At 45.6% G+C, this 15,781-nt stretch overlaps 1 protein-coding gene across 4 annotated transcripts; it reads left to right on the forward strand.

The window, feature by feature from the left end:
• The first annotated feature begins 1,454 nt into the window (after window positions 1-1,454).
• On the forward strand, window positions 1,455-12,011 carry LOC123020263 (oocyte zinc finger protein XlCOF6-like). Of its 4 annotated transcripts, none has more exons than XM_044423712.1 (3): window positions 1,455-1,497; window positions 2,770-2,902; window positions 7,961-12,011. In XM_044423712.1, the coding sequence occupies exons 2-3, from the start codon at window positions 2,869-2,871 to the stop codon at window positions 10,600-10,602; spliced, it is 2,676 nt and encodes an 891-aa protein (XP_044279647.1). In that variant the 5' UTR covers window positions 1,455-1,497; window positions 2,770-2,868; the 3' UTR covers window positions 10,603-12,011. The 4 variants fall into 4 exon arrangements, with proteins under 4 accessions (XP_044279647.1, XP_044279648.1, XP_044279649.1 ...); XM_044423714.1 differs by lacking the exon at window positions 1,455-1,497 and adding an exon at window positions 7,076-7,203 and having other exon boundaries at window positions 2,718-2,902; XM_044423716.1 differs by lacking the exon at window positions 1,455-1,497 and having other exon boundaries at window positions 2,718-2,902; window positions 7,961-8,877; window positions 9,382-12,011.
• Window positions 12,012-15,781: the final 3,770 nt, after the last annotated feature.

The following is a 15,781-nucleotide window of genomic DNA, read 5'->3' on the forward strand; positions in this document are numbered from 1 at the left end:
CCAAATCCCCCCTTTCAGGGGCTTACCCAAGGCTCTGGGGCAGATTTAGAGGCATCTGGGAGCTCAAGAGGGAAGGAAGGAAATAACTGTGCAGGATCCGTGAGAACTCAATGGAGATGGAGAATTCTTATTGCAATCCCCATGATGGGAGCTGTGACAAGATCTCGGTTCCAATTTGTGAGGAGGAAATAAACACTTGGGTTCTGGGGAAAGATCAACCGTTTGAACCTCTGCCGCTTTATTGTCCGGTGCCCCAGATACCTGTAGTCTAACTAAAGATAATGCACTACTGGGTAGAGGTAAACTCAACTGCAAGATCTCAGCCCACTTACAGACACTTCTATTTATTTATTTTTCAATTTATTTTTCAATTTATATCCTGCCTTTTTCCTACAAAGGGGTCAAGGCAGCTTCCATCTCCTCCTCCATCTTATCCCCACAACAACAACCCTGTGAGGTAGGTTGGGCTGAGAGTCTGTGACTGGCCCAAAGTCACCCAGTTGGCTCCATGGCTGAGCCCCAGTCCCATGCTCTTAACCACTACGCCACACCTACTAGTTAGGTACACCAATACAGAGAATTAAGTTTCCAGATAATCTCAGTACAATAGCATCCCGATGTCTTTAGGCATGACATAATGCTCTAAACTGATCAGAAATATCGGTAACAACGGCATGGAAAACATTACTGATTGCTTTATTGACCTGTCAGTTGAGTGGATTTCTTTGCAGTTTGGATCCTGCTTAAACATGCAACTGTGTCTGATGGAGGAGCCCTTCAGGTAGTCTGGCTGGGCAACAAACTCAGCAGGAGCTTGCCTCTGTTTAGGTGGGCCCACTCAGAAACCAATGGACAGCTTTATTTCAGTTTTTCTACAGCTGCTAAGAAGGCAGGTATTAATGCGGCTTCTCAGTCTAGCTAAGAATGCCACCTTCTTAAGGCAACAGCAATATAAAACAGTGACTTGGCCTGGAAAGCTGGTGCTTTGCGAGAAAGAGGTGCGGGTTTGTTTTTCCATAAGCAACGTTTTTCTGCCAGGATGATTTAAATTTCCCCAGCAGTCACGATCCAGCACGGCGGGAGGGCGTCCGGCGACCAACCATTCCAAGCTCTTCCCACACGCGGTGGCCTCCCCTTCTCACGAGGAAACATCCGCAGGCCGGTATCGCCCGCCTGAAATATTGCGGAACCGTATATCCCATCGTCCCCAGCCAGCAGGCGCAGTGGGCCGCCGGCTGGGACGGATGGAGCAAAGACGCAGGCAGGCAGCCTCCCTCCTCGGGGACCGGCCGCCGGACCGTGCCTCTCCCGCTCAGTCCCGCAAGGGTTAAAGGAACAGAGCGCCGCTTCCTAGAGAGGAAAGTTCGCCGGCGGGGCTGGGGCACGCGGAAGTGCTCGCCCGAGCTCCCGCAAAGGAAATCGGGGAGGTTTCCTGGCGGGGGGGGGGGCCACGGGGGGGGGGGCGGTGTCGGCGGCAAGGGCGAAGCGGCATGGAAGGTACGGTGGCGGAGGGGACGGGAGGAGGCACCCGCGGATCGGGCGGAGGGGGAGCAGTCCCCCCCCCAGCCCCTCTTCCGAAATCTTGGGGGAGGGAGGAGACTCGGTCCCTGCAGTCTGGTTGCCAGGCGGACCCAAAGCGCGGTTGCTGTGGCGGGATCCTCCCAGGCCTCGTAGGCGGCGGCGGCGGCGGCGGTGGGGGGGGGGGATCTGGCCTGGGGGGCTGCCACGGAGCGAGGCGCCTGTGTGGGGAGCGGGAAGCGCGCCCCGCGAAAGCAGTTGCTGTGGCAGGAGCCTGGGGACGCGGGGGCGGTGGGAAGCTTGGGGTAAGGAGGAGAGGGAAGGGACAGGACGGGGCAGCTGCAAGGGGGAGATGCCTGCAGAGGAAGCCACCCCCGTATAGCGCCCTCCATGCGTTTTGGGCTGCAGCTCCCATAATCCCCAGCCAACACGGCCGATGAGTACTTTATTCCAGCACTTCGGGAGAGCCCCAGCCTGGGGAGGGCAGAGGGGCCGAGCCTGCTCACCCTGCCAGGATTTGCACAGACCCTTGAGGCTTAAATCGGCCTCTTGGCTACAGAGTTCAGGATGAATGTGAAAACATCCTGCTATGGCCGAGTATATTTTGAGTTTCAGAGAAACTCTGTGTTGATGTGAAACCAGACTGGGAAAAAATGTTCCGGATGTGGGCGTGGTAAAAGACCAACCCGTAGTATGTCATTAATCGCTGCTTTGCAGGCGGATAAGATCCATGGTACCTCCTGCAAAAGAGCTGAGATACCAAATAACAACAGTGGAACAAAAATACTTTTTGGCAACACCCACTTTGCAATCCTTCATCGGATAACATTCCAAAGTTATCCAAATCTGCTTCGGACTATAGCTACAATTAACAAGGTTCTTTTTTTTAACAGTACATCTGGCCACCAGATTAAGAACGAGTTCTATTCCTGAGATTGTCCTTAAGTTGAATTTGTATGTAAGACAGATGACACATATAAAACACAATTAAAACAACTAAGAAACACTTCCACATACACCAAAACATCTTAAATTCAGCAGTTTAATAACAATAATGCAGTAATAATAAAACTACAGGAACTGAGAAGAGTTTCATTGAAATGTTATTTAAATTTGTCCTCCCTGTGAAATGATTAAACTAATCCCTACTCACAGCATGGCTCACCACTTTTTCCCTCCTCCTCCCCTTACCCTCCTTCCCTCCCTCCCTGTTCTTCCTTTTGCTCCTTGCTGTCGGGCACTTGGCCGTAGAGTTGGAAGGGGCCAGAAGACCATCAGGACCACCCCGCTTCCTTTGCAGGGCAGTAAGTTACACCATCTCATTCAGATGACTGTCCAGACGCTTTTTGAATGTCCCTAGCAAGACAGCCCACAACTTGCCCAGGTAATATGTTTCATTGTTGTACTGCTCTGACAGTGAGGAAATTCTTCCTGCTGTCTTGTCTAAATCTGGTTTCTTTTAACTTAAGTCCATTATTCCATGTCCCACACTCTGAATGAGAAGACATCTTATCCTCCTCTTCTTATACCTTTCTAGCTTTTCTGCATCCTTTTAAAACTTAGGTGATCAGAACTGGACACAGTACTCCGGGTGAGGTCTGGCTACTGCTGAGTATAGGGGAACTAGTACTGTACTTCAAGTGATTTGTAAGTGACACTTCTGTAAATGCAGCCCAAAATTGCCCTTTTTGCAGCTGCATCATATTGTTGGACCATATTCAGCTTGTGGTCTACAACAACCCCAAGATCCTTCTCATCTGCAGTATTGTTGAGCCAAGGGTTCCCCATCTTGTAGCTGTGCATTTGGTTTCTTGTTCCTAAGTGGAGGACTTGGCGTTTGTCCCTATCGAATTTCATTCTGTTGTTCTTTGCCCGGCATTCTAACCCGTCAAGATCATCCTGTATCTTATCTGTCCTCCAAGGTATTTGCTATTCCACTCAGCTTTGTGTCATCTGCAAATTTAATTATATTTCCTTTTACTTTCTCATCTAAATCATTAACGAAAATGTTGAAGAGTACCAGCCTCAGGGCAGAACCTGTGGCACCTCTCTCGTCACCACTCCCCATTTTGAGAGTGCGCCAGTGATGAGGACTCTGTGGGTCCAATTTTGCAGCCAATTGTGGACCCACCTAATGGTTGCTACTTGTTTATATTCTTCCTTTGTAGCCTGGCCTGCCTTTTACGTCCTATACACGCCCTTTTTGTTTGCAGATGATTTCTTAGCTTTTCGTGAAGCTACATAGGCTTCCTCTGTTGTCTACTACCCTTTTCCCTCGTTGGAATTGTTTGTAGTTGTGCCTTAATCATCTCTTTTCTCTGCCCCGCCCCCCCACCCACAAGATATCCCACCTTCTTGGCTCCTTTTCCCTTTAGAGTGGCTTGCCATGGGACTTTGTTTATCATTGCCCTGAATTTTTTAAAGTTGACTTTATCAACTTTAAAGTTTTCTGTGGATCAGGGTTGTTTTAACTCAGACATTGGTAAGTCATTATATGCATTTCGGTGTCAGGTCAAGACCTTTTTATTTGACCAATATTTAAAGTTAATTTTAATTGTATATTTAGTCATTTAATTCATTTTAACTATGTTATTTTATACTCAGTCGTGGTGTAGCCAATTTATTTATTTAGGACTGGACATTGTATTTGGGGTTTTAATGCCTGTAAACCACCCAGAAAACCCTCTGGGCTATTGGGGTGGTATATAAATGCAATAAATAAATGAATAAGTGGGGGAATGGGTGTCTTGTTTCTTGCATGTGGATGATTCTAAGTGAGGGCCCTCAGGAGGAGGAATTCTGATGGTGCCACATGTCACTGTGGCTTGCCTGGGGATTAGCTGTAATAATGTGTTCATGGCAGGTGGCTGCTGCCAGGTTGCTGTCAGAAATCCATTGTTCAGAGCACATTCCTGAACTTTGTTGTTTACTATGAGTGCAGGAAACTTCTGAGCATCCAGAGCACTGGCTCATTTAATCTGTCCTCACCAACTGATGGTGACTCTCCAGCTTTTCAGAAGAAGAATTCTAACTGTGCCTCTTTTAGTTGGGGCTCATCATAGAAGTAACTGTAATAGAATCTTCTGTGGAGCAGCTCTCCAGTCCCTATCCCAGGAAGTGTGGTATGTCCACGGTCCATCAGTTCTTCTATTGATAGGAAAGGTTACTGTGTTTCAAGAGCTAGTAGTGTGTGTCTCTTGCTGGATTGTTCTTAGGGCCAATGCTGGATGCCTCTTCTTTTCTGTTTTGGGGCCCCTTATCGGTTGCTTTCAGTAAGCTCCATGTGTTATTGTGAGTTTCTCTGGGGTACTGCCTTGACCAGAATGTGGCAAATAAATATGAAGTGTGAATGAGATGCTCTTGGAGTCCATGTTGGGAGAAAATGTTATATGTAGATTTTCCATGGTCTATCACCTGTGTTAGTGACAGATTTTATTTTCTTGGCCTCCAAGATCACTGCAGATGGGGACTGCAGCCAAGAAATTAAAAGACGCTTGCTCTTGGGGAAGAAAGCTATGGCAAATCTAGATAGTATACTAAAAAGCAGAGACATCACCCTGCCAACAAAAGTGTGTATAGTCAAGGCTATGGTTTTCCCAGTTGCAGTGTATGGCTGTGAAAGCTGGACCATAAGGAAGGCTGAGCACCAAAGGTTTGAGGCCTTTGAATTGTGGTGCTGGAGGAGACTCCTGTGAGTCCCTTGGACTGCAAGGTGGTCAAACCGGTCAGTCCTAGAGGAGACCAACCCTGACTGCTCTTTAGAAGGCCAGATCCTGAAGATGAAACTCAAGTACTTTGGCCACCTGATGAGAAGGAAGGACTCCCTGGAGAAGAGCCTAATGCTGGGAACAATAGATGGCAAAGAAGGAGGAGATGGCAGAGGATGGGGTGGCTGGATGGAGTCACTGAGGCAGTCACCTGATGCATATCTGATACATCGATCCAACAATGTATGCACCCCCTCCCATGCTGGAGAAAGAGTCCTTTCTTCTGCCAAGGACCAGGCATTTCCCATGTCTGTTTCTTATCTGCTCGAGATTCACACAGGCTTGCCATGTTCTTACTCCCTGCACATTTCCAACTTGCATGGCGGCTGGAACCAGTTTCCACTGCCCCGTTGATTACCGTATTTGAGGTCAGGCTAGCGTGTTCGCTGTGGGTTACACAAAGTTCATTTTGTTCTTATCCCCCTCCCTTCTGGGACAGTATAACTGTGGTGTTTTTCCTATGTGGCCTCCCCCTTGGGGCCTTCCTCGGCCAACTACTTTTGGGCTGTTTCTGGGTGCTGCAACTGGCAACAGTTCCCCCCCCCAAAGGAATCTTCTCATTAAAAGACAGATTCCTCTTGATGAGGAAGATAGGTTAGTAAAGCCCTTGCAGCTTTGCCTTAATTATTGTATTATAATAATACCTAATGAGAAGGAAGGACTCCCTGGAGAAGAGCCTGATGCTGGGAACAATTGAGGGCAAAAGAAGGAGGGGGCGGCAGAGGATGGGGTGGCTGCATGGGGTCACTGAAGCAGTGGGTGTGAGCTTGAGTGGCCTCCGGGGGATGGTGGGGGACAGGAAGGCCTGCAGGAGTGTTGTCCACGGGGTCGCGATGGGTCGGACACGACTTCGCGACTAACAACAACATCAGCTGTGTTCACCTTCTCTATTTGAATTCCAGCCTGTTCATGTTAAAAAAACAACCCTGTTTTTTTAACATGAATCATGAATAGAATTGCTTAAGCTAATAGTGTTAAATCTAAGAGCAGCCCTGCGGAATCAGACCAGTGGTATGTCTAGTTCAGCGTTTCCCCCCACACATTAGCCAGCTACCTCCATGAAATCCACGAGCAAGCTTCCTTTCCCAGCCATAATATATCCCAGCAATGGGTGTGCATATGTTGGATCTGATAATGGAGCTGGCATATAGCCATCAAGACCGGTAGCCATTTATAGTCTTCCTCCCCATGAATTTGGCCAACACCCATTAAAGGCTTCCAAAGCGGTTGCCATCACTGCTTGCTGTGGCAGGGCATGCCATATTTGAATTATGCATTATGTGAAGAAGGAATTATTTTTATCTGTCCTGCATCTCCCAAAAATTAGTTTCCTGGGATGAGCCAGGTTTCTGGTATTGTGAGAGAGAGGGGAAAGTATTTTTCCATCTACTTTATATACAGCATCCTAGGTGAGTTGTGCCCAACCCACTGGTCAGTTTAGTTGCATTTTCCCAACTGTAAAATACTCTTTTTTGAGCGCAGTAACGAGAACTGCACACAATTTTCTAAGGGCAGTCAAGCCATAGACTTTCATAAGAGCGGTATCATATAGGCAAGGGGCGGCATAGAAATATAATAATAATAATAATAGGCAATTTTATTTTCAATTCTGTATTACCATAACGTTTGTACTTGATCTATTTTAAATGCCTTACATAAAAGGCACAAATGTACAATATTCAGTAAATGTCCATCATGAACGATTACATTTACACAGAATATTCACATTCCTGGAATGAACTTACTTTTCTAGCATCCTTCACAATGGACCCATAATGTGTCTCTTCCAGGAAGTCAAAACACTTCTTCCTGAATTCTTCGGGCCAGCATGTTAAGTGACAGGAAGATGGGTGCAAGGTTTGGAGAACATGCAGTGGGGTGTGTGCACAGCAGTGCAAAAAGCAGTCCTGGCTCAGAGGTGAGGCGGGGTCAGGAAAGCCCCTGTGAATGTTGTCTTGCCCGAAGCCTGGCCTTGTTAAGCTGAGGGCTGCTTTTCTGCCATGATCTGAGGGCTGCTTTTCTGTCATGGAGAGCCAGTGTGGTGCAGTGGTTGGATGGGATTGGGACTCAGGCAATCTGGGTTCGAGTCCCCGCTCAGCCATGGAGCCAACTGGGTGACTTTGGGCCAGTCACAGTCTCTCAGCCCAACCTACCTCACAGGGTTGTTGTTGTGGGGATAAGATGGAGGAGGAGAATGATGTAAGCTGCCTTGAGCCCTTTGTAGGAACAAGGCAGGATATAAATCAATAGATAGAGAAATAAATAAATGATCTGGATATTTATTTTTGGAACCAAATGGGCAAACACTCTTCATGGCAGCAGCTTCACTGAATGGAAATGTACGTCACCTGGGCAAGTATTTTGATTTTTTTTTCCTGCAGTGCAGGAAGCTGCTCTGCACTCAGCCTAGTTGAAGTAGATGCTGCTTTTTTTGAAAATCTTTCACTTGTGAATTTTTTCGCCTCCATTTGTCAACATGGGAGGACAATGAAGAATTGTTAAATTCAGCATTCCTGTGGTTTCAACCTTCCTGGTTTCCCTGAAATTCTCTTGTGGAGATTATGCTTGAATGAATTTAGGATACTGAACTGTTATTTTCTAAGGGGAAGAAAAATTGATTTCTTGTTCTGCAATCGCCTTTCTCCTTTGCACTAACATTTCTTTCTTTGTTTCAGCTGGCGATCAGTGGGATCAAACAAGAGAAACATCACAACTATTCAAGGAGAGCAAGCAGTGTCCAGATGTGGCAGAAAGTGCTGGAAAACAGGATGGGACCAATGAGCAAGAGGAAAAGCAAAGAAATAAAGAGAGGATTGAATCAGAGAAGAACACCGACACCCATGCAATGATGGTACGAGACAATACGCCCAGAGAAAAGAAACACTCTGGGCACGAAAAAATGTTTGCACGTAAGTCTACCCTTGATGACCATAGTTCAACACATAAAGCGAACAAGCGATACAAATGCCTTGAGTGTGGAAAGGGTTTCACGCGGAGTACAGAACTTCTCAACCACCACAGAACACACACTGGGGAGAAACCATTTAGTTGTCTGCAGTGTGGGAAATCCTTTAGTCAGAAGACATCACTTACCACCCATCAAAGAATACACTCAGGGGAGAAACCATTTAAATGCTTGGAGTGTGGAAGGAGATTCTGCCAGAGTGGAGCCCTTCATGCACATCAGAGAACTCACACCGAGGAGAAACCATTTAAATGCCTGGACTGTAGTAAGACCTTCAGACACAAAAGCAAGCTGATTATACATCAGAGAACACACACAGGGGAGAAACCATTTGAATGTTTGCAGTGTGGGAAGAGCTTCACTCAGAAAAGCAGCCTTACTAGTCATCAGATAATTCATACAGAAGACAACCCATTTAAATGTCTAGAATGTGGAAAGGGCTTCAGCCGGGAGGACATTCTTGCTTCACATCAGAGACTTCACACAGGAGAGAAGCCATTTGAATGTTTGCAGTGTGGAAAGAGCTTCCGTCTCAAGACAAGCCTAACTCGCCATCAGATAATTCACACAGAAGACAATCCATTTAAATGCCCACACTGTGGAAAGAGCTTCAGCCAGAAGCATCACCTTGCTTCACATCAAAGAATGCACACAGGAGAAAAACCATTTGAATGTCTGCAGTGTGGAAAGAGTTTTGCTCGGAAAATAAGCCTTACTACTCATCAGATCATTCACGCAACAGACAACCCATTTAAATGCCTAGAGTGTGGAAAAAGCTTCAGCAGGGAGCCTGCCCTGGTGTCACATCAGATAACACACACAGGAAAGAAACCATTTCAGTGTCTGCAGTGTGGAAGAAGCTTCATTCACAGACATAACCTGATGAGCCATCAGATAATCCATACAGAAGACAACCCGTTTAAATGCCTGGAGTGCGGAATGAGCTTCATCCGGAAGCATCACCTTATTTCACATCAGAGAATTCACACAGGAGAAAAACCTTTTGAATGTCTGCTATGCGGAAAGACCTTCATACACAGGCAAAGTCTTTCCAGTCACCAGTTAATTCACACAGAAGAGAAACCATTCAAATGTTTGGAGTGTGGAAAGAGCTTCAGCCTGAAGCATCAGCTTGCTTCACATCAAAGAATTCATATAGAAGAGAAGTCTTTTAAATGTCTGCAGTGTGGAAAGACCTTCAGTGACAGCCGTGCTCTGAGAACTCATAAAATAGTTCACATTGGGGAAGAGCTGTATAGATGCCTAGAGTGTGGCAAGAACTTCAAGCAGAAATCTTCCTTTAATTTCCATCAAAGAACTCATACAGGGGAGAAACCCTATCAATGCCTGGTGTGCGGAAAGAGTTTCTACCAGAGCGGTGCCCTTAATCGTCATCAAAGAACACACACAGGGGAGAAACCATTCAAATGCTCAGTGTGTGGAAAGAGATTCTATCAGAGAAGTGTCCTTAATTGCCACCAAAGGACTCACACAGGTGAGAAGCCCTATCAGTGCTTGGTGTGTGGAAAGCGATTCTACCAGAGTGGTATCCTTCATCGTCATCGGAGAACTCACACAGGTGAGAAACCATTTAAATGCTCGGACTGTGGAAAGAGTTTCAGTTGGAAGGCATGCCTTTCTTTACATCAAAAAACTCACACACGAGAGAAACCATACAAGTGTTTGGAGTGTGGAAAGAGCTTTAGCGTAAGAGCATCTCTTAAGTTACATCAAACCACTCACACAGCAGAAAAGCCATTCAAATGCTCTGAGTGTGGAAAGAATTTCAGTCGGAAGGCATATCTTGCTTTGCATCAGATAACCCACAGAGGGGAGAAACCATACAAGTGCATGGAGTGTGGGAAGAGCTTCAGCCGAAGACAGTATCTTAAACTTCATAAAAGAATTCACACAGCAGAGAAACCCTATAAGTGCTTGGTGTGTGGGAAGAGCTTCAGGCGGAAATCGTACTTTTCCTTACATCAAGGAATTCACACAGGAAACAAGCCATTTAAATGCTTGGAGTGCGGGAAGAGCTTCAACCGAAGGGAATACCTTGCTTCACATCAAAAAATTCACAGAGAGACCTCTTCGGAAGAGGAGGAGTCCGACTCCTCCGAAGAATCGTCTTCTAAAGAGGATGCGGCCCAACCTGAGGGATCCTTAGACAGTGATGCCTTATCTGGGGTGCCCAGCAAAGCGTCGGACCCCTTGCTGGGTCCTGACTCCCGTTCCACCAACGGCTCCGGAGAGCAGCAGTGGCAGTGCATCAGGTGGGACACTCAGAGCCACGACGGGGAAGCCCACCTGGTTCCCCGAATACCCTTTCGCCCAGAGCACACGCATGAGTAAGGCCCTCTCATTCCAGCTCAGGATTTCATGGCCTCCATGAGCCAACCTGCAAGTGCGCCAGCACTCAAGGCCGGGCACACTCTCGCCCGGTGGTTTTCAGCTGGTCAGGGGGTGGTGATCTGAAGGTGGGGGACTTGGATTTACTCCCATTGGTCAGATCAATGCCTATTGAAGTTCAGGAAGACAGGGGCTATTCCCCCCCCCCCACCCATGGGGCTAGGGGACCTCATAAGATGCCTGCCCCTGTTTAGGGGTGTTCACAGCAGATATGGCCACAGCATCTGAGTAGCATCTCTGCACTAGAGCTTTTAGGATTTTATGGTGTGTCCAAGAGCTGAGAGTGATGAGACAAAGTGGGAAACGGAGCAGATGGAGAAAAATGTCTGAGTATATGCAGTGGAACTCTGGTATGTGCCTATAATCAAGTACCTGTAAGGGCAGAGAGGGCAGCAAAGAACATCTCATTACCTGCATTCCATTCCCGTGTGCTGCTAGCAGAGCTTTTTAGAGTTCTTCAGGGCCACGTTAAGAATGCTAACTTCTGCAAAGGGATTCAGTGGCATTTCATGTCATACAGAGGACTTTTATGTCAGTCCATATGTATTGCAATCAATCTTTTATTTCCTCAAATGCTTCTAAATTCTATTTTTAAATTTTGTATCTTAGAATTTTATGCTGTATTTTTAGTGAATTATTGTGAATCATCCCGAGAACTCCTGCTATTAGGTGGAATAAAAAGGAAAATAAACATGGGCAATCAGCTGTAAACTGGCATGGAGGTGGAATCAGCTGCGACTGTGCATCTGTGTCAGGCAGATATCCTCGGCCTTCCTCACACCTTGCCTTGGTTAGCAACTCCCTCAGAGTCCTTGGCCTCCATCTGGGGCTCAGAACCAGAGATACGACTGAAGTGGCTGAAGATTAAGAAGAGCTGAGAGCAGGGCCCACGTCAGAGAAACCTCACAGGACAACTAACGGAACGGCCTCTGCCTCATTTCTCTGATCACATCAAATAGTCTTGTGGGGGAGAATGAGTAGAAATGCTCCTACTTCTGTAAAAGCTGTTTCTCTAAAATAGGTCTCTAGAAATGTGAGAAGATTCACATTGAGAAAGAGTGAGAAATGTCTTCATTCTAGGAAGACCATTAGCAATAGATAAAGGGTGCGCAGGCACGTGTGGGGATGAGGTATGCGTCTTGGGCAGGCACTGCGGAAATGTGCTTCAGTGAACGGAAACTTTTGTGAAGATGAAATACTTTATGTAAAACAAAAAGCACTGAAATAGAGAAAATGTAATTCTGCTCTTTTTTGTGAAATTACTATATATCAGAAAACTGTATCAATGCCTAATGTGTGAAAAGCAACTTGGAATAAATATTCACCATATACAGTGGTGATTACATTAAAAACTCCGTTTCCATATTCTGTTTTTAATTTTGTCAAACGATTTGTAAAAAATATGACTGATTTCCAAATGTGTATGTCGTGAGAAAGCATTACGTTATAGTGGTGTGGAGAATCTGAGTTTTACATATCTTGCCTTTTAGAACCCCTTGCGGCCCCTTAAATCTTCTCCAGTGTGTTGGGACTGCAGAAAATAGAGAATTTTCAAAAATCAAACTCTTCCTAAACCCTGCTTTCTACCCTCACACATGGTCTTTTCTTCTCTACATAAGTTTTTCTCTCCTAGTCAGTTTTGGATTTTTTTTCTGGATCCTCTCTCTAAAACTCATGGCATGAGATGCTCCTCCCACAGTTACAGCTGTCTGTCCTATAATGTCACCTCAGTTTCATTTTCTCCTTCTGCATGAACTCTATGGGAGAACACCAAGTTAAAAATTACATTTATTTGCCTGTGGGTGGCAGACTTGATTTTTACTTTGGATCAACTAATGAGTGATTTTTTGTCATTCTTGGCTTTGTGTGCCAAATATGGCTTGTCCTCTACTACTGAAAAGCAATATTTGTTAGAACTGAGGTTTGGACCTGCAAGATGGAGGCCAGTCAATCATACTGACTAAGGTTCGTTTTTTAAAAATAGTTACATCAATGCAGAATCTATTGTACAAATACAATGCACACGACCTTTATTGGGACTGGAAAAGGGAATTGGCTGGTCCCATTTTGCCAAACCAGTGAATTTCTGCTTTAGTGCTGAAAGCATTTCTGTGTCGCAAGTTATTCCACCAAAAGTCATCTTCTGCGTGAATTGGACATTGCAGCACCTCTTTAACAAAGATCCGCACAAGTTGGATAATTGCTGGAGATGTAACAAAACTGATGCTATCGTGAACTAATTGTTAATGGTTTAACCATATGTATTGCAACACTTAATGTTTAGTGATGTACATGTCCTTTTAAATTATCTACGTGTGTCCTGGAATTTAATACCTAGACAATGCAATTACATTCTTTGCATCCTCTTGAAATTATAGCAGTGGAAGGATAAACTCTCACTTCACAGAATGCCTTAGCTTGAAGACCAGCAACACTTTCAACTTTTGAATGGGTTGTATATACTGTAGATTCTGCTTGTGAATGGATATGGCTGTACATCTTTGGTCTGCCTTTGTTGAAGTTGATGTATAATTCTTACCCCTATTTTCATGTGTGTGATATATACGTGTATATGTGTGTTTAAATATATATTTCCCTCTCCTCATTTCCTATCCTTGCATTGCAATTCATATAGTCAGATCTATAGTTACTTCTTCCCCTTTTTTCTATAAGCTGTGTTAAAATTTCACAATACAACTTCTCAGGCAACAACAGCACCCTCTCTTGCGAGCAGCAGTTTCGGTTGAAGGCTGTGGGGTGCATAAAACTCTGTCATTGAGAAGGGTCAGTGGTGGATTCACCCTGGGAGGATGGGGGTGCATGTCTTCTGTTTGTAGGCAGGGGGTTCGTATGGGCTCTTCTCAGGTTTTAGTTTTAGGAATGCGTGGATTACCAGTATCGGGCCTGGGTGGAGGGCAGGCAGGAAGTCAAGGGGGTTCCAAGGGAGATGTCTCAAAAGGGCCTCTAGCTCTGAACTGATTCCCACTTAGCTAGGCTCCCTCATTCTCCCATTTTAACTAAATTCCCTCCAGCTGTCATTTCATGCTCTCGGACCCCTCTAAGCATAAGCCCTCAGAGCTCAGTGCTGCCTCTTTGGTGCCGGTTAATAGTCTTCCCTCTTACAAGTTTGCATGGTGGGGGAAGTTTTCTTTACTGTTGTGTAGTAACAGTTCTGCCCTACATGGCTTCCTTCAGATGTGTTGGACTGTTGCTCCCATTATCCCCAGTCAGGCTGGCTGCTGGGAGCTGCAATCCAACACTCCTGGAGGAAGGCTGTTGTAATGGCTCAAACACAGGAAAGCTGCAAGTCCTTCTGGAGCAGCAGGGCTGACTCAACCATCTCCCCTGAGCCACCAGGAGCCCAGAAAGGACGAACTACACCCAAGCAAAGCAGAAACTCCTTCAGTAAGAACATGTTCCATTAGTGGTGTTTTTCAGCCTGAAGGCCAAATTAATTTAATAAAACATTTCCAACCCGTCCTTTACAACAGTGTCTCAGGATGGCTTACAGACATAAAATCCACAACAATGATAAAATGATTCATACCATGATAGTAATAAATAATTAGCAATAATAAATAAAATCAATAAAATAAGAATCAGAATAAATAAATTAAGGAAAAAGCGACAGTTTAAAACCCCTTACTCTTAAAATGATGTTCAAAAAATGCAACACTGCAGAAGCTCTTGAGGGCTTATTCCAGTCTAGGACACGACTATTCTAGCTTAAAGCTCTGTTTACCAGTAACTAAGCCTCAAGAAGTACTTTAAGAAGGGGAGGAAAAATGCCAGGAAATCCGGCCATTGGTGGAAATGGAGGTATTATGTACCTATCACAAATCATAGCTATTGATTCCCTTTTCTTCTGTGAACTTGAGCCTTTTTCTTCAGAAATTTGTCCAAGTGGGAGAAATCAGACGGCCAGCTCTAGAAAGCGATGCTTCGGAGTTATTGTTCTGTGCTTCTGCAGGTATGTTCTGGGTTTCCACTGGGCTGTTTTTTATTCCCCATATTGTTTAAAATGTTAATGAAATGGCTAGACATGCGGGTTCACAGGAATGCCGTTCATTGCATTGAATGGTGCTGTACTCGGAAAGACAAATCTTGCCATCCCATCCCTCTGCCCTGCCATAAACACATCAAAAGAGGCCTCGGTGTCTGGTGGTGAAGACCAGAGGACCCCACGCCGTTAGTGGGTAACTGTTGTGAGAAATGAAATGTTACTGTTACTAAGTGTTAAGGTGAAAAACAGGGTTAGGACAGGATCATTGACGTCTCTTGGGGCCAAAAGGCCTGAGAATAGAATCATGTAAATAGTTGTACTAAGAGTAATAGTGTTTCTTACATCAAAAGTCCCGAAAAATACCAGAGAGGGTAAAAGTGGAGGGACAGTGGTAAAACTGTCACCTTCAGTGGAAGAGAGCAGGCAATCGATTGCTTTGCAACTGGGCGTAATGCGCCTGGAGGAGTCTCATCCTCCCACAAGTTTTAGGAAACAAGTCGGCATCAAGTGAGGCTCCAAGGCCACTTTGACTTGTTGAACTTTTAGAAAATAGTGCGCATGCTCAATAGGTGCATGAATAGTAACTGACACACCTCTCATAGGTAATGGGCTCATTAGCCAGTGTGGTGCAGTGGTTAAGAGCATGGGACTGGGGCTCAGGCGAACTGGGTGCTAGTCCCCGCTCGGCCATGGAGCCAACTGGGTGACTTTGGGCCAGTCACAGGCTCTCAGCCCAACCTACCTCACAGGGTTGTTGTTGTGGGGATAAGATGGAGGAGAATGATGTAAGCTGCCTTGAGCCCTTTGTAGGAACAAGGCAGGATATAAATCGAAAAATTAAATTAAATTAGCATGAACATGGGATGGATGTGCGGGAGGGGGACCATATGAAGGGGTAGTATGATGCAGGTGGACGGAGAAGAATGTACCCTCCGAGTAGCCCAGCCAATGGGAGAAAAGAGGTAGGGTCTGCGAGCCGGGAAAAGGGGATAAAAGGAAATGTTTTGCGTGTGAACGGCACGCTACCTGTGTGGTGGGCACCCACCCTTGCAAGAACGAATTAAACTTTTCCGCTTGGTACTTTGTCCCTGTATTGTCACTATCATCACTACTGGGAAT

This window comes from Varanus komodoensis, unplaced genomic scaffold (assembly GCF_004798865.1).
Source record: "Varanus komodoensis strain SLA01 unplaced genomic scaffold, ASM479886v1 scaffold149, whole genome shotgun sequence".
NCBI lineage: Eukaryota > Metazoa > Chordata > Lepidosauria > Squamata > Varanidae > Varanus > Varanus komodoensis.